Raw genomic sequence first — 27,587 nt, forward strand, 5'->3', positions numbered from 1 at the left:
CCATCGCTTCTTAAATAATCCATTCTTTCTCCATAACTTGCAATGCATTGTTATTTTTGTCATCAACAATGTACTACTTTGGATATTTTTTATAGAAAAAAAAAATGCCAGAAAAATGCCCTCCACAACAGCAGAAAGGTGAAATAGCTCACCGCGTAGGGTGAGAAAACGGTCCCATGAAAGAACAATCACCAGTGTGGAAATTGCATCATCTGTTCAGAATTATTCCGTAAAATATGCCCCAAAATATAAAACACGAGTCCATTTCAGAGTCTGAAATAAGCCTCAGAGAACTATAGGAGCTACAGAAAAAGACCAGACCCAAGAAACAAGCTGCTTAAAATGGAAGTCAAGTGCTCAGAGTCCAGAGATGACAGGGACAGCAAGACTTTCACAGGGAACATGGAACCAGGCAACCTTTGAAGGTGACACAAGGGTAAGCCTAACGAGAGGCCTTGAAAAGGAAAATAATTAACAACTGACAAAGCAGGGAATGCACAGATTTGAAGACACTAGAAAATATGAACTTATGTCAGCCATTTTTTAGTAAACGTATTTCTTTCAAATGCTTAAAGGTGTTCACTGAGAAAGTAAAAACATAAAATTATGCTCCTGAAACTGTGGCATTATTTCTCCTCTGCAGTTTGATGGGTCATCTTCATACAGCGTGATTCATGCCACAGTTCTGGGGAATTTCGCACTAGAGCAACAGATTCCTCGATTTGGAATTTAGGATCATTAAGAAAACAGGCTTATGGTTGAGGAACTGTCTTTTAATACTTGACCACTTATAATGAGTTTTACTGCTCTCCTAAACCAAGGGTAAAACAAAGCATAGATCAAAGGATTTACCGCAGAGTTATAATAAGCGAACCAGCAAAGTATCTCATAGACATAAGAAGGTGTTATAAACCCCCCAAAAGAATCAATGAATGAATCAATCATGTACGGTAACCAGGAGATCAAAAATGCTACCACCGTGATACCCAGGGTTTTAGCTGCTTTTCTCTCTCTCTTACTCACCCTGGTTTTGTATGTCCCTGATGCTTCTGTTTTGCTACTAATGTTTTCAATCTTTATAGCCTGTTTTCTAGCCACAAGAAAAATGTTACTGTACAGCATCATCATTACAAAAGTAGGTGTGAAAAATAATAGCAAATCTATCAAAATCCAAAACTGATTTATAAGTGGCCGACAACCGCCTACGCAGCTGAGGGCACTTACTAATTCCTCCAGCCCGTCATCATGAACACCTGTGAAGAACACGGCACCACTGTATACAAGGGGCAGGATCCAGGAGATGCCGATGCATGTCCCCGACACGGACACCGTGAACTTGGTAGGATAGACCAGAGGCTCGGTAACAGCGACGTACCTGTCGATGGAGATGAAACACAGATGGAAGAGAGAAGAGTAACAAAACGCCACATCGAAGCAACTGTGCAGGCTACAAAAGCTGGCCCCAAAGTACCAGCAGCCCTCCACAGACCTGACCATGCTGAAGGGCATGACGGTCACCCCCACCAGAAAGTCAGCACAGGCCAGAGAGGCGATGAGAAAATTGGTTGGCGAGTGCAGCTGCTTGAAATGCAGGATTGAAATCACCACCAGGAGGTTTCCAAAAGCGGCCAGCACAGCCCCCAAGCTGAACAGTGTGTAGAGAATGAGCCGGGGTCCGGGCGAGTAGGGGGCTTTCGCGCAGGATCCGGTCACGTTCTGGTAGCAGAGCTGCTCGGATGCAGCGGGGGACGGGTTGGTGTTCATGGTGCTGCTGCAAACAGCTTGTAAACGTGGAGAAGTTCTGCCCTTGGCCAGTCGCACCAAGCAGAGCGGTTTCTTATTTCCTAAGGCGGAGAAAAGATCTTTTTAACTGATACCCCTGTTGTAGTTATCAGATATTATCACTGTGCCCTGTCATATGCATTTTATTTTAAGCTCACAACATATAAAATAGTACTATGTTCAATTTAAATGCTCAGTAAATCTTAGCTATTAGTATCGTTTTTATTTTTACTCTTTGGCATGTAGTAATTGGCATGTAGAGCCAATTTTTTTAATCCAATACGAATTTTACTTCACGTAAGACTGTGGCAAATTTGCTTTTGCCACAAAAGATTTTGTTTATCTTGCAACTTATCGAACGTCTTTTATTACCTGCTCTTGATATAGGGGATATTCCTTTTTGCCAGTTAGCGATAATTGTGTGACTTGTGTTTTATTAGTTACCTTTTACTGCCACCCCCCACAAAACTGTCTGTGACGTTAATGACAAAAAAGATCCCAAGAAGCACCACCAAATCCCATGTCTCAAGTCATCGCAAATCAACTGGAGTCCCTGTAGTGCAAGGTGTGAATAGAGAGCAGAAACTTAATATTCTCCACTTAAAATTCATATTTTGACATAGAATAGCCTCCATACTAAAACCCAACAGAGACTATGTGAAAAACATAAACGAAAGGACACCTCACTCATATAAATAAATGCAAAAATCCTGAACAGAAGTTTAACAAACCAAACCTAGAAATATATGAAATGATAATGCATCATGATTGGAGTCGATACAAAGAAGGGAAGTTTGCCTTAACATTAGAAAGTAAAATAATACAATTCTCCATTTTAACATATCTGAAGGAGGAAAGCAAATTATATAAAGTTCAACACTTATTCATTACTGAAAAAATTCTTAGCGGGGAGCCAGGGTGGCTCAATTGGTTAAGCATCCGACTTCGGCTCAGGTCGTGATTTCATGGTTCCATGGGTTCAAGCCCCACATCGGGCTCTGCACTGACAGCTTGGAGCCTGGAGCCTGCTTCAGATTCTGTGTCTCCCTCTCTCTCTTTCTGCCCCCCCCCCCATTTGTGCTTCTCTCTCTCTCAAAACTAAATAAATAAACATTTAAAAAATTTTAGCAAAATAAAAATACAAAAAATCTTTGTAGGTATAAAGGTCTCTACTGAATGCCTATTACATATAATTTACTCCAACGTGCTATTTGAGAGCATTCTCTTTGAGTGACAAGGCAAAGATGCTTCAGTAATCACAAGATTCAGAGGGTAAGTCCTCCCACAATACCCATAAATTCATGTGCAGTCCAATCATTCATGCATGCACTGTTTATGCTTATTTATGTAGCATCTATTTGTATCAGAGTCTTGAAGATACAAAAATAAGCAAGGAATATGTCCTGCACTTCAGGGGGTATCCATGTTAATATGAGAGACAGACGTATAACAATAGCAGTTCACTGTGCTCTGAGTTAAAGTTGACACATGTAAAAAGGGTAAAGTGAAAAATGACATCAGCAACTAACAGAATTGGGTGAATACATAGAATTCACTGGGGGTATAGATTGAGAGCCAGATCTAGAAGGCTCTTAATACCTTCCAGGAAGGTATTAATGTAAAGAACAGGGAAAGTTTCAAAACTCTGCACAGCTTTGAACACCCCAATGATCATTTTAGATTTTATCCTATGACTAGCGCATGCAGGTAAAGAAAACATATTTATTAGCAGGTGAAGATCTCAACTACCACAGAAGGTAATTTTCTTGATTTTTCTGTAACTTATCTTTACCTCTCTTAAAAACCCCCATGTCATGGAATGCAGTAGACTTAAGTTCAGTCAATTTGGGTTTCCCACTCTCTTCTCCCAGAGTAGGTATGTAGTCTGCCTCATTTCCACACGAATTGATTAGGATTGTGTCTGTAAGTGTCTTCTAGGATGAAATGGCCATCTATCTCCAAATGGAAAAATGGATGTACACACAACCCGAAACTCTGCATAGTGTGCTTAACAATAGCCGCCTCTAGACTACGAATCCGATGTCTCTTATGCGTGTTCCAGACCACCCACGTGTGGCACAGTGAGGGCATGCTGCTTTAGCTTTTTCAGATTTCACAGCCAATGTACCCTCAACAGTCTTTCCTCTAGCTCCAAGAAAAATGCCACTTTTGTTGAAATTGAGATATTAATTGGGGGTCTTAGTTCTCTGCCTTCAAGGCCTTCCTTTTTGGCGCCCTCAGCTAAGACTTGGAGATTTGAGTTATGTCAGAGTAGTCTGTCATTTTCTCTCTAGTTTTCCTCCCTTCCTTCCATCATCTCTCCCCTCCCCTCAGCCTCTGCTAATTACTTTCAGGATATTGAAAACATGCTGAAGTTCTCTTTCAACTCTGTCTCATCATAGCAATCAGGTATTTCTCAGCCTACTATAACTGCAGAGCACCTACCTAACGTCTTTGTATGAATATTCTTACAATTCGGATAATAGCTCATTATCAGATTGTTATGGCTTTTAACAATCTGTTTTACAGAAATCCTTCCTAAAACATTACAGAAATGCCGGAAAAACCCACAAGTATCTTCGTGAATCACAGGGCACAGATTCAGGTATGCAAAACATGCTACCCTATTGTTAAGGCAACTATCACTATAACAGTAGCAAACAGCTTTTGAACACTTGCTATATCTAAGTGTTTTATACGTATTAAATCATTAAATTGTCACAGCAAGAACACATGAAGTCATCATGGCTATTTTACTGAAACACTACAAGTTAATCATGTGCCCAGGGTAAACGTCTAGTAAATGGCGAGCTGGGGATTTGCATCCAAGCAATTTAGCTCCAGATTTTGTGTTCTCTGTGCTCTACAATTATAAATTTACCTCATTTCTGAGCCAAGCTCCCTAACCTCCAGGTGATAGAAACTTCCTGTCAATCTGGGTTTTCTCTACCTTCCCTACTCTGTCAGTCACCCATCAACAGTGATTCTGTGGATTAGAGATCTGATCTGGGTGACCATCTACCTACAATGATGTCCAATAAGATGCCCTTCCTGGTCTCTGGACTTTGGTGCTCTTCTGTCACAGAGTAGTCATTCCTCATATCTGACAGCAAGGCTCCTTTAGTTCTTACTTTTATCGGCCAATTCCAGTGCCTTTCTCAGAAGAATTCAGCTACGCTTGTGGCATCACAGGCAGTCAAACATTTGGTGGGGTTTCGAGGACCTGTCATGACTCCATGGCACCCTCAGGGGCTCAGGAATTTTTACTGTCCTTGTACCATGGAGAGCAGTGGGGTGCTCTGTGGTGCTGTCTCAAGTTGTATGCTCACACAGCCTATGTAGCCATTTCTGCCCCGTGAGTTCTGCACAAGGAAGGAGAATGAGTTTCCCTTGCACTTGGATCTTTTCCCCTTAAACCTACCTGACTATATTAGTTTCCTGTGGTTACTGTAACAAATTACCACCGCCCCTGATGGTTTAACACAACACAAATTTATTCTCTTAGAATTCTGGAGGGCAGAAACGTGGAATCAGTTGTACTGAACCAAAATCAATGTGCCTACATAGTCTCACGCCCTCTGGAGGGTCTGGGGGAGAATCCATCCTGGCTTCCGCTGGCTGCTGGCACTCCTTTGCTTCTGGCCCCAACACTCCAATCTCTACCTGTGTGGTCACACTGCCTTCTTGGTGTGTGTCAGCTCCCTGTGCTTCTTTCTTATAAGGACACTTGAGATAGCATTTAGGGCCCTCCCAGTTAATCCAGGATGATTCTTCCATGTCAAGATTTTTAATTTAGTCACATCTGCAAAAATATTTTTTTCCAAACAGGATTAACAGTGGCAGGTTCCAAGTATTAGGATATGGATCTCTTTCAAGGGGCCATTATTCAACCAACTGCACTGGCATGTCAATTTTTGCCCTTTCTCAACCCTCTCCCAGAGAGGGAGAGATGGGCACTCCTGTCTCAGAGATCCCCACTACTTTCTCTCTTATTTTGGCCATCCAATTATCTCTCCTACTCTTATTCTGGAATACAGGGAAATTTTGATAGTGTGCATAACTTCCTCAAATCTAGTGACTATCAGCTCTTTCTTTTCTGAACAGGGCTTTGGCTTTTAAGGTTAAAGTGCTTGGGAAAAAAAAAATCTGTCTTGCTCATTTCAACTAAATCAATTAGAGCACAATAGATGTTCCAAAGAGTTTTTTCCAAGTTTATCTTTTCTAAACTTTATTATATGGAAATTTTAAGTTTATGTTAAATCTTCCAAAATTTTCCATTTGAAACTATGAAAGTATTCAGTATTTTTTCTAAATTTTTATGGTTTTGAATTAAAAAAAATTTTTTTAATGTTTATTTTTGAGACAGAGAGAGAGAGAGAGACAGAATACGAGTGGGGGAGGGGCAGAGAGAGAAAGAGACACAGAATCTGAAGCAGGCTCCAGGCTCTGAGCTGTCAGCACAGAGCCCAATGCGGGGCTCAAACCCACAAGCTGTGAGATCATGACCTGAGCTAAAGTTGAATGCTTAACCAACTGAGCCACCCAGGCACCCCTATGGTTTTGTATTTTATACTCAGATCTGTCCCAGGGGAACATCTATCTATTTAGATACAGATATAAATATAGATATAGATATATAGATATAGATATAGATATAGATATAGATATAGATATAGATATAGATATTCAAGTGTTTGTAGAAGAAGGATATAACTTTTTTCCTCCAAGGTAAATATCCAAACATAATTTGTTGAGTATATCATCTTCTATAAATATATGACATTGTAAGTTTGCATTATAACCAACAGTGACAATATTTATAATATGTTATGACAGGCAACTATTCCCACGTGATGTTGAAGAAGTGAAGTGAAATAAACATGTTGGAAAGATAGTTATTGTTATAAATACATCATTTTGTCAATTTCACAATGGAGAGATGTCCTAAGGAGAACGTCCCTTAAACATCAAATCTCAGGCTTGAGTCAGATCTGAATTGGATGTCTGATTCCCTTGCTGTTGGAAGAGCATTGGCGAACAAGAGGAACTCAACTCCTCGCTAGAGCATGAAACAGAGGGAGCTGAGGAGATTTAAGACAAGAACTCCAGCAAAAGAAAATGTTGGAATGAAAGTTGGTCGGAAAACACAAGAGTCTAGGGGAAGGACAAGAGCACATGACATTAATAGAGAAGAGGAAGAAGAAAATGAGCATTGAAAGTAACAGGGAGGTAACCGTGAAAGGTGAAAATACCAAGAAATCACACCCCCAGAAGGCTGGGAAGTGGAAAAGTGACAGGACAAGAAGTGGGCAGAATCAGCAGTAGGAAGTAGGTCTGTTCACCACGTCAGTAAATCTGTCTGTGGCAGATGCTTGGAAAAGCTCACTTTAAGCAATGTTTGATTAAATCTGAGGAAGACTTTTTTCAAATTTGATGTCATATTCATACACCGTATCCCATGTCATAAAACACGGAAAATTCCCAACATCTCACAAATACCTCAATTTTAAGTTTAGGCTGATCTTGAAAACACATTTGTGGCGGAGAAGCTACCCTGTAGTTCCTGAGCAGTTAGGTTGTTTGACTTCTCTCCAAATCTCAGGGTAAATAAAACCAAAGATTTGGCCCTGAAGTTTGAAATCCAGGTCTAAAAGTTTGTTACCAATTTGAACGAGTCTTCTCCTATTTTATTATAATCATTGATACATTTGAGTTTAAGTCAACTATCTTAGTATTTGTCTTCATTCTTCACATTTTGTCTTTGTTCTTTTATCATTCTGGACTCATTTTAAATTATTATTTTTATTATTCACTCTTTCTCTTATGAAATTATAAATTGGACTAACATATTATTCTGTTGGAATCCTGGAGTTTTAATATGTATCCCTGATTAATTAAATTCTCCAATAAGTTAATAATTTTGCCAAGTCAGGGCAATGCAAAAGCTTGCCAGGAATTTCAATATATACTTTAACTCCGTTTGTCTTGGCCATTTTATTGATACTGCAGTCATTTATTTTAATTCTGCATATAATTTAAGTCAAAAAGACATTTATTTTTACTTTTAACATTCATTTTATTTTTCCGATATTGACACTCTGTGGCACACTTCGTTACTTCCCACACTACAGTGTTTCCTCTGGGATTAGTTTTTTTCTGCCTTGAAAACTCCTTTAGTTTTTTCCTTTTGTGTTGGTATGCTGGCAATGAAGATTCTTGGGTTTTGTTTATCTAAAAATATTTTTATTTTGCATTCAATTTTGAAAGGTATTTATGCTAATTTCAGAATTCAAGGTTGTCAGTTATTTGTTATAAAGGCTTTAATGATCAGGGCACCTGGATGGGTAAGTCGGATAAGGGTCCAACTCTTGATTTAGGCTCATGATCTCAGGGTTCGGTTCCTGAGACGGAGCCCAGCGTTGGGCTCTGTGCTGACAGCGTGGAGCCTACTTGGGATTCTCTCCCTCTCCCTCTCTCTCTGCCCCTCTCCCTCTCATGCACACACACACACACACACACACACTCAAATTAATAAAGAAAACATGAAAAAAGAAAAGAAAAACATTCTTAAAAATCACTGTCAAAAATAACCTACCAAGTTCACACACCTTATGCTATAGGGATTCCATGCAGGGATTTTCCCGTTGATGGCATTTATTTATCTGGAAGGACTACATGTCCTAGTAAAGCAATGCTGAGATAAGGATAAGAAGAGGTGATCCTTCAGTCCCAGAGTTACATACCGTATCAATGACTGTTGCAAAGAGAAATGCTAAAGGTAGAAAATAAAGATATTTATGACTAAAAGGAAATTTTATCAAATTAAGGCAACCAAATGTTTTTTAATTGACATCAACCCCTCAGTAATCTTTTATTATATAATTTTAATTTTATTATAGAAATCAAAAGATTTACCATAAAAATGGGAGATTGAAAAATATAATAAACATCCTATCTGATCATTCCTTTAGACATCCTTGTGGATTTTTTCCCAGATGTGTTGAAAAGTAAAATCCCACTTCCTCTGTGAAAATGAAGAAACACAGAATTCTCCACATGTAAACAGCAGCATCAGGAGCGGCACCTGTCCTCACCTGCAGCCCAGAGCTCTGCTACCAGAACATGACTCTGACCAGATCCTGCGTGAAAGCCACCTACTCGCCCGGACCCCGGCTCATTCTCTACACACTGTTCAGCTTGGGGGCTATGCTGGCTGTTTTTGTAAACCCTCTGGTGGTGATTTCAATCCTGCATTTCAAGCAGCTGCACTCTCCAACCAATTTTCTCATCGCCTCTCTGGCCTGTGCTGACTTTCTGGTGGGGGTGACCGTCATGCCCTTCAGCATGGTCAGGTCTGTGGAGGGCTGCTGGTACTTTGGGCCAAGTTTCTGTACCTTCCACATGGGCTGTGATGTGGCATTTTGTTATTGTTCTATCTTCCACTTGTGCTTCATCTCCATCGACAGGTACATTGCTGTTACTGAGCCTCTTGTCTATCCTACCAAGTTCACGGTGTCTGTGTCAGGGGCATGCATCGGCATCTCCTGGATCCTGCCTCTTGTATACAGTGGTGCTGTGTTCTACACAGGTGCTTAGGATGATGGGCTGGAGGAATTATCTAGTGCCCTCAACTGTGTAGGAGGTTGTCAGACCGTTGTAAATCAAAACTGGGTGTTGATAGGTTTTCTATCTTGCTTCATACCTATTCATAATAACTCTTTATAGCAATATTTTTCTTATGGGTAGACAACTGGATAAAAAGGTTGAAGATACTGGGGGCAAAATAGAATTCTCATCAGCTAGTTGATTTATATCCAGAGTGGCCAAGAGAGAGTGAAAAGCAATGAAAACCCTGGGTATCACTGTGGTAGCATTTATGACTTCATGGTCACCGTATAGTGTTAACTCATTGATTGATTCTTTTATAGGCCTCATAATCCCTCCCAAAACTTATGAGATTTTCTATTGGTGCGCTTGTTATAACTCAGACATGAACCCTTTGATTTATGTTTTATTTTACCCATGGTTTCGGAAAGCCATAAAAGTTGTGAATGGTTGACTTTTCAAGGACAGTTCAGCTACCGTGAATTTGCTCTCTGAACAAACGTAAACAATTGGACTGGGAAGTTAAAGAAATCTTTACAATTTCTAAATGAAATGAGTTTTAAAAATCAACTAAGGCTATTGAGGAGAAAACAAATTACTCTTCAAATGTAAGGGTAAATGTATTTATGAGTAAAAGGAAATTTTTTTTCCACTTGTTAAAATGTGAACTTCCTTGTCACTTCTCCAAAAGCATGTACTTTATTAATAAGTGTTAAATTTTTATTTGCTAACTACCTCAGAGCTCAGCATACCCCACTTTCTAAAAAGATTTTTCTCCCTCATTTCTTTCAGTTCACTGACTCTTCCCTTTGTTCTGATACGTCATCTATAAACATCTTCATTCTTTGATTCACTTTCCTCTTTTCTAAAAAGCTTTCTTAACTCTAGCAACCAGTCAAAACTTTCACCTGTGAATTGCATCCCAAGGTTCTTGCTGTCTTTTGGTTTGTTTCATTTCCTGAGGGAGCCTTTTGGGGAGCAGTTACATGTCTTGTGCTTAATGTCTGAGGAGAGAGATCTGAAATATTTATCTATAAATTGTGTGTAGACTAACACAGCCACTGTGTCTGATTTAGAATTAGTGGAGATCTCTTGGGGGTTGGGGGGCATTTGCAAGCATAGATATCGTTTTGACCAAGCTGTTGTGATGGCCAAACAGATTACTGTCATCTTGTGTAATTATTTCCTCCCCCAATGTAGGAAGCAGAAGCCACTGTACTTCCCGAAACGATGATAGGATGATTATTTCTCTGCTCTTCTCGCTATTGCTGTTACAACTCAGAACTGTGTAAATGGTTGGTATGGATAGGACTGTATGCTATGCTCTTCTGTTTAAACACATTGAACATTACTTTCCCATTCAGGGTAATTTGTTTTTGAAAGCAGTCTTTAGTTCTTTCTTTTCTATAACAAAACTTAATTTCAACAGAAAATTTGCTAGTTTTAGGAGATAAGTGAAATATACATCAATAAGGACATTGACATATTCACCTTGTTTTTCATTTTTGACATATGAACCACATGCCCACATTGTACGAAGTCAGTGCTAGATTATGTAGAAATGGTTATGTTTCAGAATCTGTAACTCTGGCAAGAAGCAATGTTGTTAACTGTGAAAATTTTAAAAGGATAAACACTAGTTCAACTAGATCAAGATTAACATCGATAGTGACAAGTCATGTTGATAGCAGTGTGCCCTTGTCATGATGTGATGAGAATGGCATGTTATTTCAATGTTTTTTCCCCAAAAAAACCTATAACCTCAGTGGAATCATGAGAAAAATCATTACACAAACCCTCATAGAGGACCATCCTACAAAATGCCTGACTAGTGCTCCTGAAAACTGTCAAGGTCATAACAAATAAGGGATAAAAGAAACTGTCAAGGTCTAGAGGAGCCTAAGGAGACATAACAACTAAATGTAACGTAGTGTCCTAAAGGGGAACTAGGACAGAGGAAGGACATAAGGAAAACCTAAGGCAATCTGAACCATGTATGGACTTCTTACTGATACATTAATAATACTATATCAATGTTGGTTCATTAATTGTAAGAAATTTATGATACTAATCTAAATTGTTAATAATAGGAGAAATGGGGTGTAAGGTATAGAAACTCTGTACTATCTTTGCAGCTTTCCTGTAAATTTAAAATATTCTAAAATAAAATGTTTATTTTTAAAATATAGGGCACACAATTATGTGAGGACAGTGAGCATTGATCCTTATACTACTGATTCATTGATCCATTTCACAAATACCTTTGAAAACTTAGCATTCTGGGTTCTGGTTCAGAGCTTTAGGAATACAAAACAAAAACCTTAGACTATCTTGTAGAAAAAAATGGTATATCAGCAATTTTTATGGTTTGGAATGCATGGAAGTTTAAATGATAAAAGATGTGTTTGAGAAGCACGAAAGAAAGGAGAACTTGGCTTCTGGAAGGAAGATCAGGGAGACTTATTAAAGAAGTGGCACTTAAGCTGGGCCTTATGAGATTCAGAGTTTTTGCAGGAGGGAAAGGATGGAAATGGATTTTCAGGCTGAAGGAATGGCATGACCAAAGAAACTGAGAAAGTGCACAGAGTATTCAGGAAATATGGAGATAAAGCAGCTAAACAACTACCAAGGGAGTCGTCACCCTTTTGACCTCCCTGAGGTTGGCATTCAAGCCCCTCCACCTCTTCCTCTCCCTCCATCTTCCCAGGCATCCCCCACTTTAATTTGGAGGCATTCTTACCTCCACTGCTTTGCTCAGGTTTTGACTCCTCTGATTCTCATTGTCTTCTGAGCCAACATTTCCCAAATGAGGTTTTATCAGACAGTCATCCTCCGAAATGCTCCAGGGGAAAGAAAGTCCTGCATCCCCAACGTTTTGGAATTGCTGCATACAATAGCCTGCTCTTGGAGAATAACACTAGACATGACATAGTAAAGACTCCGAGAAGTCCTGTTTCAACAAAAACCTGTTTAACGTCGTTTAAATATGCACATAAAAATTATTTATGCAGAGTTCCACCTTGTGATATAGCAGAGCTTCCTTCTAGGACAGACAGTGCCATACTCAGTGGATTGTGAAGAGGTGTGGATTTCTCTCTAAGAAGAGGAAAATGTGTTCTTAAAATTTTTTTTAAATTTATTTTTGAGAGAAAGAGAGAGAGACAGAGAGAGAGAGAGAGACAAGAGTATGAGCGGGGGAGGGGCAGAAAGAGAGGGAGACACAGAATCTGGAACAGGTTCCAGACTCTGAGCAATCAGCACAGAGCCTGATATGGGGCTCGACCTCATGAACTGCAAGATTATGACCTGAGCTGAAGTTGGACACTTAACCACCTGAGCCACCCAGGTGCCCTGAAAATGTGTTTTTTAAAGTAATGACTGATTTATACTTTGCAATTTTTATTTATTCCTATATCTAAGGCACAGTGTTCCTTGATATCTCAAAATTGCATATATTAGAATAAATTTTAATTTATAATTCTTTTTAAATTTAATTATGTGATGATACCAAAAAGTTAATTGGAAAAGAAAGAATAATTACTTCGAAAGAAAAAAGAAGCATTAAAAAATACATCGAAAAATATGTTTATAATAAATAATTGTTTTGAGAGAGAAAGAGAGAGCATGAGTGGGGGAGAGGGGCAGAAGGAGAGAGAGAGAGAGAGAGAGAGAGAGAATCTTAAACAGTCTCCACGCTTAGCATGAAGTCTGACTGGAGACTCCACTCAGGGATCATGACCTTAGATGAAATCAAGAGTCAGATACTCGATCGACTGAGCAACCCAAGTGTCCCTACAATAAATAATTTTTTAATTAAGAAAAACAATAAAGTCAATAAAAGTTATCTCTCTAGCCAGAAACAAAGGAAGGAAGGAAGGAAGGAAGGAAGGAAAGAAGGAAGGAAGGAAAGGAAATGAATTCATTTCAGCTAACTTCCATGACAAAATAAAACATTAATTTTTTTATTTATGGAGATTGATTTATGTTCGTATATATATTACATCTATCTATATGTTTGTACTTTGGAGACCTCAAATTAACTTACAAATAAGTTTTCCAAATCAGCAATTATTAATTTGAAAAATAGTAAGAAATGTGGGAGTTATTAGAGACCTGTAGGAAAAGATTTAGGAAGAAAAAAGAGGCAAAATGTACATAGAAGATGTCAGTACCTTTACTAGTAATAGGTCCTAAGAAGCACTTGGTTCAGTGTTGAAAAAGCATGTGGCTTAAGTACTTGTATTTCCAAAGAAAATCATATACTGGTGTCCCTGGAAAGATAGTAGATCTAACTTAGGTAATTTTTTTTTTTAAAAGGAAAAATATTACAATGGCCAGATGTGGATCATTATCACTTTACAAACATTTCACCATTTCCAAGTTTTAATAATTAAAGAAAAGTGAGAAAATATTCCTTCAAGAATACAATACATTTACTCAGTGATCATTGAAATGGACAAACATAGTTTACAATCCTGTTTAGGGAGACAGGGATTCTAAAGAGGACATTTTGAAAAAGAAACACTCCCAACACTTGACTACAATTATGAAAAGTGATGTCAAACAGCGTTTTCCAAAGTTAAATTATTATACAATATTTGAGCTTCAGGTTACCTGAACAAACAGTACAAAACCCTAATTTTCCAGCTGCAACTCTGAGATGGGGAGAAATTCAAAGGTTGTCAAAATAGTCTCACCCAAGCACTGCCAGGAGGCAGAACCAGTATGAGAACACAGAAATCTCCACCTCACGCTCTTTTCTCTCCACCTCTGTATCTCAGTCTCAAGGAAGTGATAACAAGGAGCCAAATATTTTCACAGAAGTTCAACGCAGCCAATAAATACTTGGTTGATTTCATTCCCTCCTTTTCTACAGAAACATTGAATAAAGAGAGTGCTACATTCTACTACAGAAACATTGAATTAAGAGAGTACTATATTTCTTTTCAGATTAAGAGGTTGTTTTTTCTCCTCCACTTAAACCATGGTGCCCTAAAAGCATGCCCACAAACTCATGACACCGCCCCTGCCACAGAGCACTCATCCTTCCTGCAGGGACCTACCCCTCGCCTGCATTCAAAGAAGTCACTCTTGGTACAAGTCAATAGTGGGTGTCCGAGGTGAGAAGATCTCTCGACTCAGGCAGAGTTTCAGTGCCTTTCTGAACCACCGGTAGGAGAAGACATAGATGATAGGGTTGCAGGCCGAGTTGAAGTAAGCAAACCAAATAAAGATGTCAAAGACCAGTGGCGGTGTGACGAAGTTAAGGAGGCTGTCAACCAGCGTGTCAATGGTGAAGGGAAGCCAGCACAAGAGGTATATGCCCACGGCAATGCCGAGGGTCTTGGCAGCTTTTCTTTCACGTTTGGCAGCCCCAGCCAGGTTTTTGCTCAAGGTGCTGATCTGCTGAGCCTGCCTGATGGCAACCACAAAAATCTTCACGTACAAGCTGATCATGATGAGGCAGGGGAAGAAGAACATAGGAAAATTTAACCAGCCCCAAAACTTATTGAAGAGCAGTTGGCAACTGCCCACACAAGGCATCTCTTCCAGCCACTGACTGAGCGCATTCTCTACCACATCTGTGTAGAGGAAGAAAGCTGTGTAAGCTGCTGGAATCCCCCACCCTGCCAGGATGTACCTGATGGCCACCCTGACTGTGAACTTGGAGGGATAGATCAAGGGCTCACAGATGGCACAGTGGCGGTCTATGGAAATGAAACAGAGGTGGAAGATGGAGGTGAGGCAGAAGAGGGTATCCAGATAGGTATGCAGGCGGCAGAGGAAGTCTCCAAGGAACCAGCAGCTCTCCACTGAGCGAATGGTACTGAGAGGCAGCACTAACAGACCCAGAAACATGTCAGCCAGGGCCAAGGAAAGCAGCAAGAAGTTAGTGGGGGTGTGAAGCACTTTGAAGTAGGACACAGCAAACACCACAAACAAATTTCCTAGGACCGTAATCAACATGCCTACTGCACCGGCCAGGTAGATGGCCAACCGGATGCCCAGAGGATGGACTGTCCTGGGGCAAGATCCATTCACCTGGTAGCAGAATGCTGCGGGGTGTTCTTCAGCACCTTGGTTGAGGACAGCACTCATTTATGGTTCCTACTCTTCCTTTCTCTCTGGGAACTGGCCACCTGTACCACCCAAAAAACAAACAAACAAAAAAACAACCCCCCCCAAAAAAACCACAAAACAAAACAAACAAACAAACAAACAAACAAACAAAACAAAACAAAAAGATGTGGAGGAGAAACTGAAGGGCATTTTGTAACCTAGTACAATTTACTTTGGTACTGAAGCTAATATTGCCCAAAAATCAGTATAATGTGAGATTTAAGGTCTCATAAGAGTCACTTCTCTGCTAGCTCTGGTTTCTCTAACTGGGCACTTTTGAAATTAGTGTAGACTGTATCTTTAAGGGAAAAGAAGTAGAATGTAAGCTAACTGTTCCCTCAGAGACAAAGCAGGCTTTGCCACGGTAGGTACCATACAATTATTGAGAGGCCGCCTCTTCCATTTTGATAAGTTGACCTATTGTCAAACACAAAGTGAGATTTCAAGTTATCAGTCTGAAACAAGGAAGAATTAAGTCTTTGTAATAAATCATTGCTTGGGGAAATAATAACATCTGGCTCCTCTCTTCAAGAATTAAATAAAGCAACAGTAAAATCAACAGATCGAGCTGTTTAATTACATGCCAACCAAGAAAATAATTCAAAACACAAATAATTAAAAGAGTAGAGAATTACCAATTTCAGTTTTGCATGCGGCACAATTCCTAAAGAGAACACACATTGTTCATACATCCTGGAAGAACTATCTGTTGTGAAAAAGTATTTTTCTTTCTTAACACCGGTCTGCAATTTTAAACAAGTTCCAGTAAATTGAATTCAAGGTTTCTAAACTACTTACAGAAGTAGGAATCAGGATCACTTCATCAGAAGTCCTTCTTGTAGCAGGTGAACACAGGTATGTAGAATTCTCTTCCATCAGCAAAGACGACAGATGTGCAATCGGTTAATGATTTTATACGCCAAATAGAAACTAGTCCTCAGGGTGGTATGCCATGCAAATGAGTGTTGGAAGTGCTCCAAGGGACCTAGTTTGCACTATTCACAAGTTTCAGTAGTTTGAAGCTTCTTCTCAGCACGAGATCATTTATCTTGCCAATTAATTAGATGAAAATTGAAGACACCAGTTTTATATATCCTTTTGTTTAATTTTATTTTTAGTGAGTTCTGTATATCCTTTCTGCTTTATTTTTTATTAAAATTTTTTTTAATTTGTTCATTTTTGAGAGGCAAAGAGAGACAGAGCATGAGTGGGGGAGGAGCAGAGAGAGAGGGAGACACAGAATCCGAAGCTGGCTCGAGGCTGCTGTCAGCACAGAGCCTAACGTGGGGCCCGAACCCACAGACCACGAGATCATGACCTGAGCCACCCAGGCACCCCACTTGCTTTAGAATTATTCGTGCACAGGGTGTCTCTGTGGCTCAGTTGGTTAAGGGTCTGACTTTGTCTCAGTTCATGATCTCACGGTTTGTGAGTTCGAGCCCTGCATCAAGCTCTGTGCTGACAGGTCAGATCCTGGAGCCTGCTTCGGATTCTGTGTCTCTCTCTTCTCTTTGCCCCTCCCCCACTTGAATTCTGTATCTCTCTCTCTCTCTCTCAAAAATAAATAAACGTTAAATATTTAAAAAAATTATTTGTGCACATTTCTTTCAACAAAATAGTTGAGAATAATTGATCATAAGCCCTTAGGTTCACTTCGTGTTGGTTAAAGAAGTCACAGTAGATGAAACAGTTCCCTGAATACAGCCGAGTTAGATTCTTGTTCTGTTACCCCCTCAGTCATCCCTTACCCTTTTCGTCCCTCTGCCTCCCCATTGGTAAGAGTACCTACAATTAGACTCATATGTCCATACTTTATGTGGATACTACCAAGAAAAATAACCCATTCGATTATATTCTGCTCTCTCTGATTTTTGGGGATGGGATGCCTCTTTATGGCCTTGGAGAGATCATTCCTCAAAATAAATCAAACCGGTGTTGCAAAAACCACATAACTGTAAAGGTGAAAAAAGATTACATCTACCAATGGGGCCTGTAGTAGGAAGTATAGGGGTCGAAGGATTGAAATAAAAAAAAAAAATGAAGGAGGTTGACAGACACCTCCACCTTCTCCACAAAGCCTGGGCCAAACCCAGTGATCGTCACTGGAAACTTGCACTGTATCCAGTCCACGTGCATAGAAATAGATTTTTAACTCCAGAACTTGATCAGACCAGGAAGGATCCTGCGTTATCACATACCGTGACACCTTTTGATTCATAAATCATAATCCACCCTGCAATTAGGCAGAGATTCCCATGGCTCTAAGTCTAATCTGACCAAGAGTTTGTGAAAAGTAAGGACAAATGTCTTCCAAATAAAAGAAGGCCTAAGAAGGAAACTCTCAAAAAGGGTCTTGTGTTTTGTTTGTTTGGGAGATATATTGCATCAAACCCGAAATGCAATATGCAAGCACATGTGTGATTCCTCTGTCAGAGATTACCTAACCTTCTGTGCCCTGTTTTCTAATCTATTAATTGAATATAGTACAATACCTACAACCACAAGTTTGTCATGAAGATGGATGAGTGTTAAGAATGGTTCCTGTCACATGGCAAGCTGGACAGACAAGAGTGGGAATAGATACTAGTCCCGATTCTGTGTTAACCCTCCCAAGTTAGGGCTCTGATTCCCTCTTCCAAACTGACTTTCAGAAATACACTCCAGGTACATAACAACTGGGAGCAAAACTAATTGGGGTTTGGATCCTCTAGATTTTCTTGCTCATCTTGAGATTCATTGATGTTGCATTTGTATAGCTTTCATCAAAGAGGCTTTATATTTTAGAAACAAGACAGAAGAGAAAGTGGAATATTTATAAGGTAGTCAAAAGTGTTGTTTAGATTTAGGATCTTAACAATTAGTTTTGCTATTTAACAATGCTAAAGCTACTAGAGTAAGCTATAAGACAAGAATATTAATGTTCTCCCCTCTCCCCCAAAGCAATGTCTGACTCCCTTGAGATAAGCTGTGAGTGTTGGTCCAGGAGAGATAAAGGTTACTAGGAGATATTCTAGAAAAGAAAATAATCTAACTGATGATACCCGAGGGACTCATAAATGCTAGCAATATTTGAGACAGGCAGTCAGTAAGTTTTTAAGAATTGCTTCTATTCATATTTGCAATCTGAAACAGTAATCACCTTTGATGACTAAGGTCTAAGAAAGTGAGGTTTTTCTTTTTCTTTTTCTTTTTCTTTTTCTTTTTCTTTTTCTTTTTCTTTTTCTTTTTCTTTTTTAACAGAAAGAATAATAAAAGCAATTCCCTTGAGGACACAAATAAAAAAGCAATTGCAGAACAAGATTTCCTGTTTTTCGTAGCCCCTCTGCAATCCAGTCAAGATCAATTAAATGCATATGAAAGGGAAAACCTACGTTAGCAGTAGATGAGGCAAACAAATGTGGGCTTTAACAAGAGATACACCAGGTTTTGAATATTATGATCTTGGAAAAGTTGCCTAATCTCTTGAACAGGGGATTTAAGCTAGAGGTTATAGAGAGTGCTAGGAAGATTAGGTAGTTCAGTGGTAGGAAGCATCTCCTTTACTCAATGTGATGACACATTCCTTCGGCCTAAAATGCAGTCTTCTCTACACCCCAAGCCAGGCAAAATTTTCCTCCTCCATATTCCGTAACTTATTGTGCCTGGCTCTATCATAAGATATATTACCATGCAGGGTAATTGAATGGCTATGTTTCTCCTATTAGACCATGAGCCCCGTAAGGCCAGGATTTCAGCTTTATGTGTCTCTGAACAAAAAACACTCAGAGTAGTACTTGGCACATAGTAGATGCTCAGTAAATGTTTATTGAACTGAGTGGCTTTTAATATAGGCTGTCCATGACAGCCACCATCCTCCTGGGATAATGGCTGCTCTATTCAACCTCAATACATTCTGGAAAGAAGAGCACTGGGTTTGTAATAATAATGGAATGATTCACTTTTCCTTGGACTAGCCACCTTCCACTAGGGAAGAGAAGGTGGAGCTGTTTTGAGAAACAATTGAGCTGATGTTCATGGACATCCTTTGTAAATTACAGAAGTGCTTTATGAAGGTAGGGAGTGATTATGACTGCAGCAGAAGCTTCCATATGCTCTTTTATTTCTCCTCTATTTAGCTATGCTTTTAGTGGGCAAGAGAAAATGTGGCCTGTGGCCACAGATCCGAGTTCCTTGATACTAAGTCAACCATTTTGTGTAATTCTAATTTTTGTAATGTTTTGTTTATTTTTGAGAGACAGAGAGACAGAGCACGAACTGGGGAGGGGCAGAGAGAGAGGAGACACAGAATCCGAAATAAGCTCCAGGCTCTGAGCTGTCAGCACAGAGCCTGACATGGCACTCAAACTTGTGAACTGTGAGATCATGACCTGAGCCGAAGTCAAATGCTTAATCAACTGAGCTGCCCAGGTGCCCCATCCTTATGCTATGCTGAGGGTCAAATGAGAAAATGCATATATACCGAGTAAATGGCTGTCCTTCTCATTCAGTCTCTCAGTTCTAGCAGTGCAAATAACCTTGTTGAATCCCGAAAAAGGAAGAGAGGCTCATCATGGGAAGCAGATTGTAAAATACTCTTTCCATCATATGGTGCTCTATCTATTGACCCATCTGACCCAGGAAGGAAGTCTATGTTGGCCTAAAGACCAAGGAACTCCCCTGTTTCTTTGAGTCTTCAAAAGGAAGGAGTACCATTAGCCTCTGGAATGTCGTGTTTGGGATTAGGGGAAGAAGAAATCTCCTCCTGAAGGATTAAATGACTGTAGTCATTAAAGAATAAATCAATACTTTACCAAGCATCTCAAAACCTAATTCTGATTTCTAATACTGTCCTTTGATGATGATGATAATAATAATAATAATAATAATTTGCCAAAACATCTCAGGATCTAAATATGCTATATCTAAATTATTAAGGTACAAGTACTGGCCTCAGGAAGCTATAAATATTCAACAGAACATGTAGATGCAGAGAGTATTGGGAATTCTCAACTGAATAGAGATGTTATTAAATGTATTTTGGAATAATGAGTAGTTCCTAATAGATAGTCTAGAGTGGGGATAGAGTCAAAAAAGCAAAAAGGTTCATAAACAGCATTTAGGATTTATATATATGTATATGGACATTAGATACTTTAAGTATTAAGATGTCCTGCATGGATGTGTGATATCATTTAGCCAGGTCAAAGAATGGAGGGGGTTTGATTAACCAAATATTCTGATATTACTATAAGAATTACTGTAGGGGCACGTGGGTAGCTTAGTCAGTTAAGCGTCTGACTTTGGCTCAGGTCATAATCTCACTGTTTTGTGAGTTCAAGCCCCACATTAGCCTCTCTGCTGTCAGCACAGAACCCACTTCAGAGCCTCTGCCCCACCCCCCCCACTCTCAAAAATAAAAGAAAATAAATTACTGCAGTAAAATGCACTTAATATTAAAGCCTATGCTAATGGTAACAAGATTTCTCTTTGCAACATACCAGTGTCTGAAAGTTATGAAAAGCAACCTTACTTCCTGCAAAAATAAGCAAAAGTTATAAATAAATCACATCAGCCACATACAAACTATTTGCAGATATAGTCTATTTGGCTGGAAGAGTCCTTCTATTGAACATCTCCATTTATGAAATTTCCCAATCTGTCAATTCATTAGATAATCAACAATATTTCTACATAACCAAAACTTTCAGTAAAATACTTCCGCCACTGAGGCATTAGGAAAGGAAGGGAAGATCTGACTTCTATTCTCGGGAATCTCACTATATGAGCATGAAAGCTTCATTTTGAGTGTTGCAAATGTTTCTGAGTCAGTAAGTCCTTTTCCACTATGTGCCTTTTCTGGCTCTGTCCCCCAGTTCCCAGTACAACATCGTGCACATGTGACCAAAGAAAACAGGAATTAAATTCAGTTCAATTTCTACTTTACAAATAGGCTTTTTCTTCCGTCTTCTTTCCCAAGGGAAGGAGTCCCTACTTGCCTAGAATTCTTTGCTTTGTAGTTGTTTATCTTGGTGGATTTGAGTAACTCCCATGTTCTTCAAAGTTTATATGTTTTAGTTATCCAGTGAACATGTTCAGAGATTTTAATGGGAAAGGAACCATTCCAGGCACTGTGGGATACAAAATGGAAAATATAAAGACATAGTGTCCCACAGAAGAAGCTTATAATCTAATGAGAAACCAACACACCGGTGCATACTCAACTCTGGCACAAAGCAGGAGTCAGAGAAATGGGTTTGGGGTGGTGGGTGTGCATAGAAGGAAGATGCTGGTTACATTGAGTTTGCGATCTTGGTAGAACATTCAAAATGGCAGTCTATTGGTAGTAAGAAATGAGGGGCTTGAGTTTGGAAGAAATGATAGGCTGCAAATAAATATACTTGAAAGATATATAGACATGAATATTGAAGCTGTGAGGTTAACTAAGGTTAAAGCAGGATTTCTTAACCATGAAACTATTGAAGTCTTAGGCCAGATAATCCTTTAGTGTGGGGGATATTCTGTGCATTGTAGACTCTTTAGCAGTGTTCCTTACCCCTACCCTCTAGATGTCAGTAGCATCCCTCCCTGGTTGTAAAAACCAAAAACATCTCCAGACACTGAATGGCCACAAAGGGCAAAACTGCCCCTGATTGAGAACCACCAGATTAGAGAGACAGAGGGATGGTATGAAGGATGAAAAGAAGGTTGTAAAGGACAAAATAAGTTTATGGGGTAGGAGAAGCAAGAGCAAGACAAAAAAAAAAAGACATGAAGAGACATGTGCAGCATTAAGTATTATCTTAAAACTATGGGGTAGGGAAAGAACTTCAGTTGTGAATGAAACTCAACCTTAGTGAATAATTAGTATGTACACACAGACACCCAAAGACATGGAAATACCACCTATGTGTATATACACAGGCTGTAAATATATACAGCAAATATAATTACATATTGAGAGGGAGAAAGAATATATTCCTAAACTCTTATTTATTCATTCTTCTCATTCAGTAAGACAGTCCAATTTTACCAATATATTACAAAATTCACTTCAATGCTTTTTGAAGAGGTTTAAGTCAGAACCAAAAAAATTGAAAGTAGCTACAACTGTCTGCTTCCTTCTCCCCTTCCAAGTCAATCACATGCTAAATAATCCAGACTCCCAATGTTCTCAAGCTCTCTCCCAGGCTCCCCTAAGATAGAATAGTCTCAAGAAAGATTAGATAAACTCTGCATGGCTGTCAATAAGTGTGAAGACCAACTCTGTCTCCTCTTCTGATGTTCATAAGAAAAAAAAAATCTCCATTTGATTTAAGTCAAAGGAGTGAAATTCTAAATCTCTAATTTTGTGAATTCAGGAATCAGCAAGCCATGGGACAGAGTTTTTTTATTGGAGATGCCTTCCCCAGAACTCCAGAAATTAACCACTTTGGTAGCTCTGGTAAACCCAGAACGCTAGATCGATTGCTCCTACTTAGATAGATGTCCATAACACCACCTGGAAGAATATGCTTATCCAGTAAGTTTATGGCCTTATCTTTGATGAGGAGCATCCAACAAGATTCCTTACCAGGAAAGAATCTTACAGAATGGAGAGTATTGCCTAAGTGTCTGCAGGATATAGGCTTAGGGTAGAAGAGTCAGGGTGGAAGATGGTTCCCGTGATAATCATCCGCAATGCCTTGCGAAACCAGGGATAAAACATGCCATATATGATGGGATTGAAAGTGGAGTTGAAATAACCCAGCCAGAGGAAGACATTGTACAAATCTTCAGGAGTTGTGAAATTAATGAAAGGGTCTGTGATTGTCAAGATGAAAAAGGGCAGCCAGCACAATACAAACACTCCCATGACTATGCTTAAAGTCTTGGTGGCCTTGCTTTCTTTTTTGGATGATACTTTCATTTTGCTTTCTGACCCAACGTGTTTCCTGGTAGGACCCATGCCAATTTGCTTAGTATGCTTCCTGGCTACGCTGAAAATGTGTATGTAAATCCCCACCATTACAGTCCCAGGTAGGAAGCAGGCTATAAAGGAAGCCAACATCCCCCAGAGCTTGTTAAATATCAACACACACAAACCTGTGCAGTCAATGGCTGCAACAAAGTCTTCTGCACCAACTATGTTTAATTCTGAGAATACCAGGCCAAAGGCAAAAAAAATTGGAATAGACCAACTGATGAGTAGAAAGACCTCTATTACAGGGATGGTAATTTTGGTGACATAATGCAAAGGGTCACAAACAGCATAGTAGCGATCCACTGAGATGAAGCAGAGGTGAAAAATAGAGGTGGTGCAGAGCATGATGTCACAGCAGCTGTGGACTTTGCAAAAGAGGTCTCCAAAATACCAGCAAGACTCAATGGACCTGACCATACTGAAGGGCATGACCACACAGCTCAACAAAAAGTCAGTTGTGGCCATGGAGAGAATCAGGAAGTTGGTTGGGGACTGGAGCTGCTTGAAGTGAGCGATGGAAATGATCACAACCAGGTTGCCCAACATGGTCATCACTATAGCACCAGTCATGACAACATACATGGCACACACACTCAGCACAGACCTCACATTTCTAGGGCATGAATTGTTGACCAAAGCAAAGCAAAATTGGACTTCCGGAGGATTCCAAAGTTCCAGTGAATTCATCGTCTTTGTCCTGTGGGTACTATTAATCTTTTGCAAAATTACTGTGCTCCTCTCCTTTCTGTGAGAGAAAGAAGAAAAACAATGAAAATCCCTGGTGGGCAAATTTTCAGAAAGGCCCAGGTAGCTGCATTTCCAATTCTAAACTGAACTTCCTACCGACCAAGAGCACTGCTTCCCAAACTTTAATGTACATACAAATCACCCAGGGGTCTTTCTAAAATACAGATTCTGTTTCTGGGGTGGAGGTTAAGAGTCTGGCTCTCAGGAGATGCCAATGCTGTTAGTCTAAGGACTATCCCTTAAGTAGGAAGGGACTAAAGACAACTGAATGAATATCCAATGTCTAAGTAACCCAGTTAAAACCATGGGCAGAACAAGTAAATGCCCATGTTCTGGGCACTAATATGTAGCCCTTACTTAGGATTCCAAATCTATAGGCAGATCAAGAATTTTCTCTGTCCCACTTATATTAACCAATTTGATGGATAAAACCTGTCAAGAATTACTAGGACTTATGGAACTTTTATTTAATGTTTAGCTTCAAAAATAATTACAATCTAAAGATTGTGCTTCCCCCCCCCCCCTTAACTTCTCTTGTGGGTATTTGCAAATGCTTTGGATCCTGTTGATTAATACATACTATTCAGTTAAGGGAATATTTTTCTTTCCAATGTGAAGAATAAGTTTTTAGATTTTTAGAGCAATTTGTGGTCGACTAAAAATGTGCTAAAGTCTACAAAATTATACATGAATAATCTCCAAAAAGGGCAGGGGGATACTGAAATGATAAATTCTGTAAATCTCGTGTGTTACCTCCTTTCATTTAGCAACTCCATCCATGAATTCAAATTTAAGTTGAGGTCTCCTGGTCCACAGATTGCAAGACTTATATTGGGAACAAATTTGACACATGGGCGTGCTCACTGTTTAAACTGTCACGTTACATAATTTATGCTGTTGCCTTTAAAAATGTGAAAATAATGAGACTGACTCACCCAGAGTATGACAGAGGTTGGATTTGTTTTTCCAGTACCCGGACTGGCTGTGTAGTTCTGATGACCAAAGACAAGCATTACTGAGCTCTAAGGCCAGGTAGGTAGAGTGGACTTTGGCCTGAGAAGAAATGAAAACTCACTGGTCCATCGTAAAAACAAACCCACAATCATGTCCTCATGAGATTTACTTGGAAAACACACTAAATGAGAATACAATTACCTTTGAAAATAATATTTACAGTATTTGCTATTATAGCTCAGCCATTTTTTTTTCCAATGTGTACTATTTGAAATTTTAACATCATGGCACATTTTATTTGATCTGGATATAATAAGTTAATTTCTCAAATTAACATTTTTCTTTAGGTACGTTTTAATTTTGTCAGTCAAATATTGTGCAATGGCTTTGAACTTGAGAAACCAAACACAGGTAAGAAGGACAAAGACTTATTCAAATCCTTTTTAAACTGTAGCTTATCAATTTTGGAACATACAGCACAAATTATTTGGTTACTTATCACTTTAGCCATGAAATCTTAAATAATGGAATAATGAAATCTTAAATGCTCAATTAACTTCTTTAACAAATTAACTTTATTCTGCCTTTCATCTTATTTTTGTGAATTTAATTTTTTTCTTTAATTCTTTAAAAAATCATCCTTAAAGATAGCTGACAGGTACCAAAAAGTTTCTTAAGCATTTCACTGCATATCCATAGACAGACAGCATTCTCATACAAAATAGACACTCTTCAATTGTTTATGGTATAATTTTTGGAGTTTGAAGTTTCATTTTTGAAAATTTAATCCCTGAAAGAATTGAGACAACTTAACCGCCTAGGTGTGTAAACTGAATATCATTTATTTCATCTTATTTATTTACTTTTTGTGGGAGGAAGCAGGGTATGAAACAGCTGCCCAAACTTAATAGCATTATCTCATGTTTCTGATGCATGGTTACCTATATTAGGGAAGTGTTTAAACTTATTTACTTACAAAGTCACTACGCGTGTGAATTGTGAAGGTAATGTCAAAGGTAATAATGCTTTAAGCCCCTATCATAAACTCTTGGTCCCAAATTACAAAAGCAAGTAAACAAATGCAAATATGGCTGCTGGTCTACTGCTTTGTTAAGCAAGGAAATTGTCATGAAATCAAGTGCAGTCCGGCTTTTGTTTGTTATTTAAGAACATAACAGAATAGATTCCTTTAGGTTGAAGACTCACTTCCAAAAGATATACAGTAATTTTTAATAAGATTAAATAAAGTTAAGCCCACTAAGACATCTCACTTTCAACATAGGATATTATTATTACACTTCTTTTTCTTTTTACCAGTTACGTTTCCGGGGGCCAAATGCATGACAGCATTGTAAACAATCACCCAATGCAAGCATAAAAAATTGTTAGTTTTTTTCCTAAGAAGTAAAAGGAAACATTTGCAAACAACTCTGGAGAGGAGCAAGCATTGCATTGTCTTTTAGTTCAAATTTAATTATTTAAGGGAAAAGATAACATAATAAGGAAACAAACAAGGACTGAAATAATGATTTCAAAAACACAAAAGTCCCCCAGAATTGCAAAGAAAAAATGAAAAAGGACTCACGTAATAATTTTCCCCAAGCATTAAATACCTAAAATTCTATTAATATATATTTATTTCTCCAAAATAAGAAGGAAAATATTCATCTAGCTCAAAAATGTATTACAAATAAAGTGGAAATTTTAGGAAAGGACATATCAAACCTGCTTAATCAGGCCTGATTTTTCTTCTCTTGCTAGTGACATAGTTCAGCTGCTTTACTTCTGAGACTATTTCTGTGGGGAAAAATGATTTTATCTTACCTTGACGTACATCACTTACGCAATAGTTTCCTAGGTAAGGGAGCTAAGAAAGAAAGTTCAAGAAAGAAAGCTAAGTTCAAGAAAGAACTGCTGTGGGTTTTCCTATCATGGCCTGTTTAGAATTTCGGTGATTAAAAAAAAAAAAAAAGTGATCTGGCGTTATTTTTTAGACCAGTGTTTTAAGTTTGATTCCTTTCAACATAAATTAAAAAAAGGATGAATGTATCTGATCTTTTTCTTCTTTTAATATATTCTCCTCTTGTTTACCAGAACTTGTCTGGCTAATTAGGTAATTTGGAGCTAAAGTCACTGTGAGATGAAATATCTGTTGTGCCAAGGTTTCTTACCACACAACTGCTCATTGTGTCTCGCGGCTCTCCTCTCTGCTGACACCCGACCAGAAAAGGCACTTAGGCTCAAGTTCTTATAGGTGGAGCCCTGGCAGGCTATCCTGTCATCAGTGTGTACACACAAAATATGCCTCCTGAGGCTGCATTACCTCCTTCTGTCCTGCTTTTGACAGGCGTGTCCCTTAACAATCTTCCATGCGCTGGGGGCAAAGCCATTACAGCAGGTCACCAGAGAATTGGCTCTGGGAGGGCGAATCAGTGTCCTA

General features: G+C 39.0%; 3 protein-coding genes and 1 pseudogene across 3 annotated transcripts; 1 reads left to right on the forward strand and 3 right to left on the reverse strand.

Annotated features, from left to right (window-relative positions):
* Window positions 1-671: 671 nt before the first annotated feature.
* LOC102949184 (trace amine-associated receptor 6-like) lies at window positions 672-1,776 on the reverse strand. The gene has a single exon (XM_007078617.3). The coding sequence runs from the start codon at window positions 1,762-1,764 to the stop codon at window positions 739-741; it is 1,026 nt and encodes a 341-aa protein (XP_007078679.2). The 5' UTR covers window positions 1,765-1,776; the 3' UTR covers window positions 672-738.
* A 5,181-nt stretch (window positions 1,777-6,957) lies between these two features.
* LOC102972441 lies at window positions 6,958-9,892 on the forward strand (annotated as a pseudogene).
* A 4,580-nt stretch (window positions 9,893-14,472) lies between these two features.
* TAAR5 (trace amine associated receptor 5) lies at window positions 14,473-15,486 on the reverse strand. The gene has a single exon (XM_007078616.3). The coding sequence runs from the start codon at window positions 15,484-15,486 to the stop codon at window positions 14,473-14,475; it is 1,014 nt and encodes a 337-aa protein (XP_007078678.1).
* A 7,603-nt stretch (window positions 15,487-23,089) lies between these two features.
* Window positions 23,090-27,362, reverse strand: LOC102972824 (trace amine-associated receptor 4). The gene is made up of 3 exons (XM_007078614.2): window positions 27,319-27,362; window positions 25,129-25,246; window positions 23,090-24,191 (listed from the first exon to the last, which is right to left on the reverse strand). The coding sequence occupies exon 3, from the start codon at window positions 24,131-24,133 to the stop codon at window positions 23,090-23,092; it is 1,044 nt and encodes a 347-aa protein (XP_007078676.2). The 5' UTR covers window positions 24,134-24,191; window positions 25,129-25,246; window positions 27,319-27,362.
* Between the last annotated feature and the right edge of the window lie 225 nt (window positions 27,363-27,587).

Source organism: Panthera tigris, chromosome B2 (genome assembly GCF_018350195.1).
Source record: "Panthera tigris isolate Pti1 chromosome B2, P.tigris_Pti1_mat1.1, whole genome shotgun sequence".
In the NCBI taxonomy this organism is placed as follows: domain Eukaryota; kingdom Metazoa; phylum Chordata; class Mammalia; order Carnivora; family Felidae; genus Panthera; species Panthera tigris.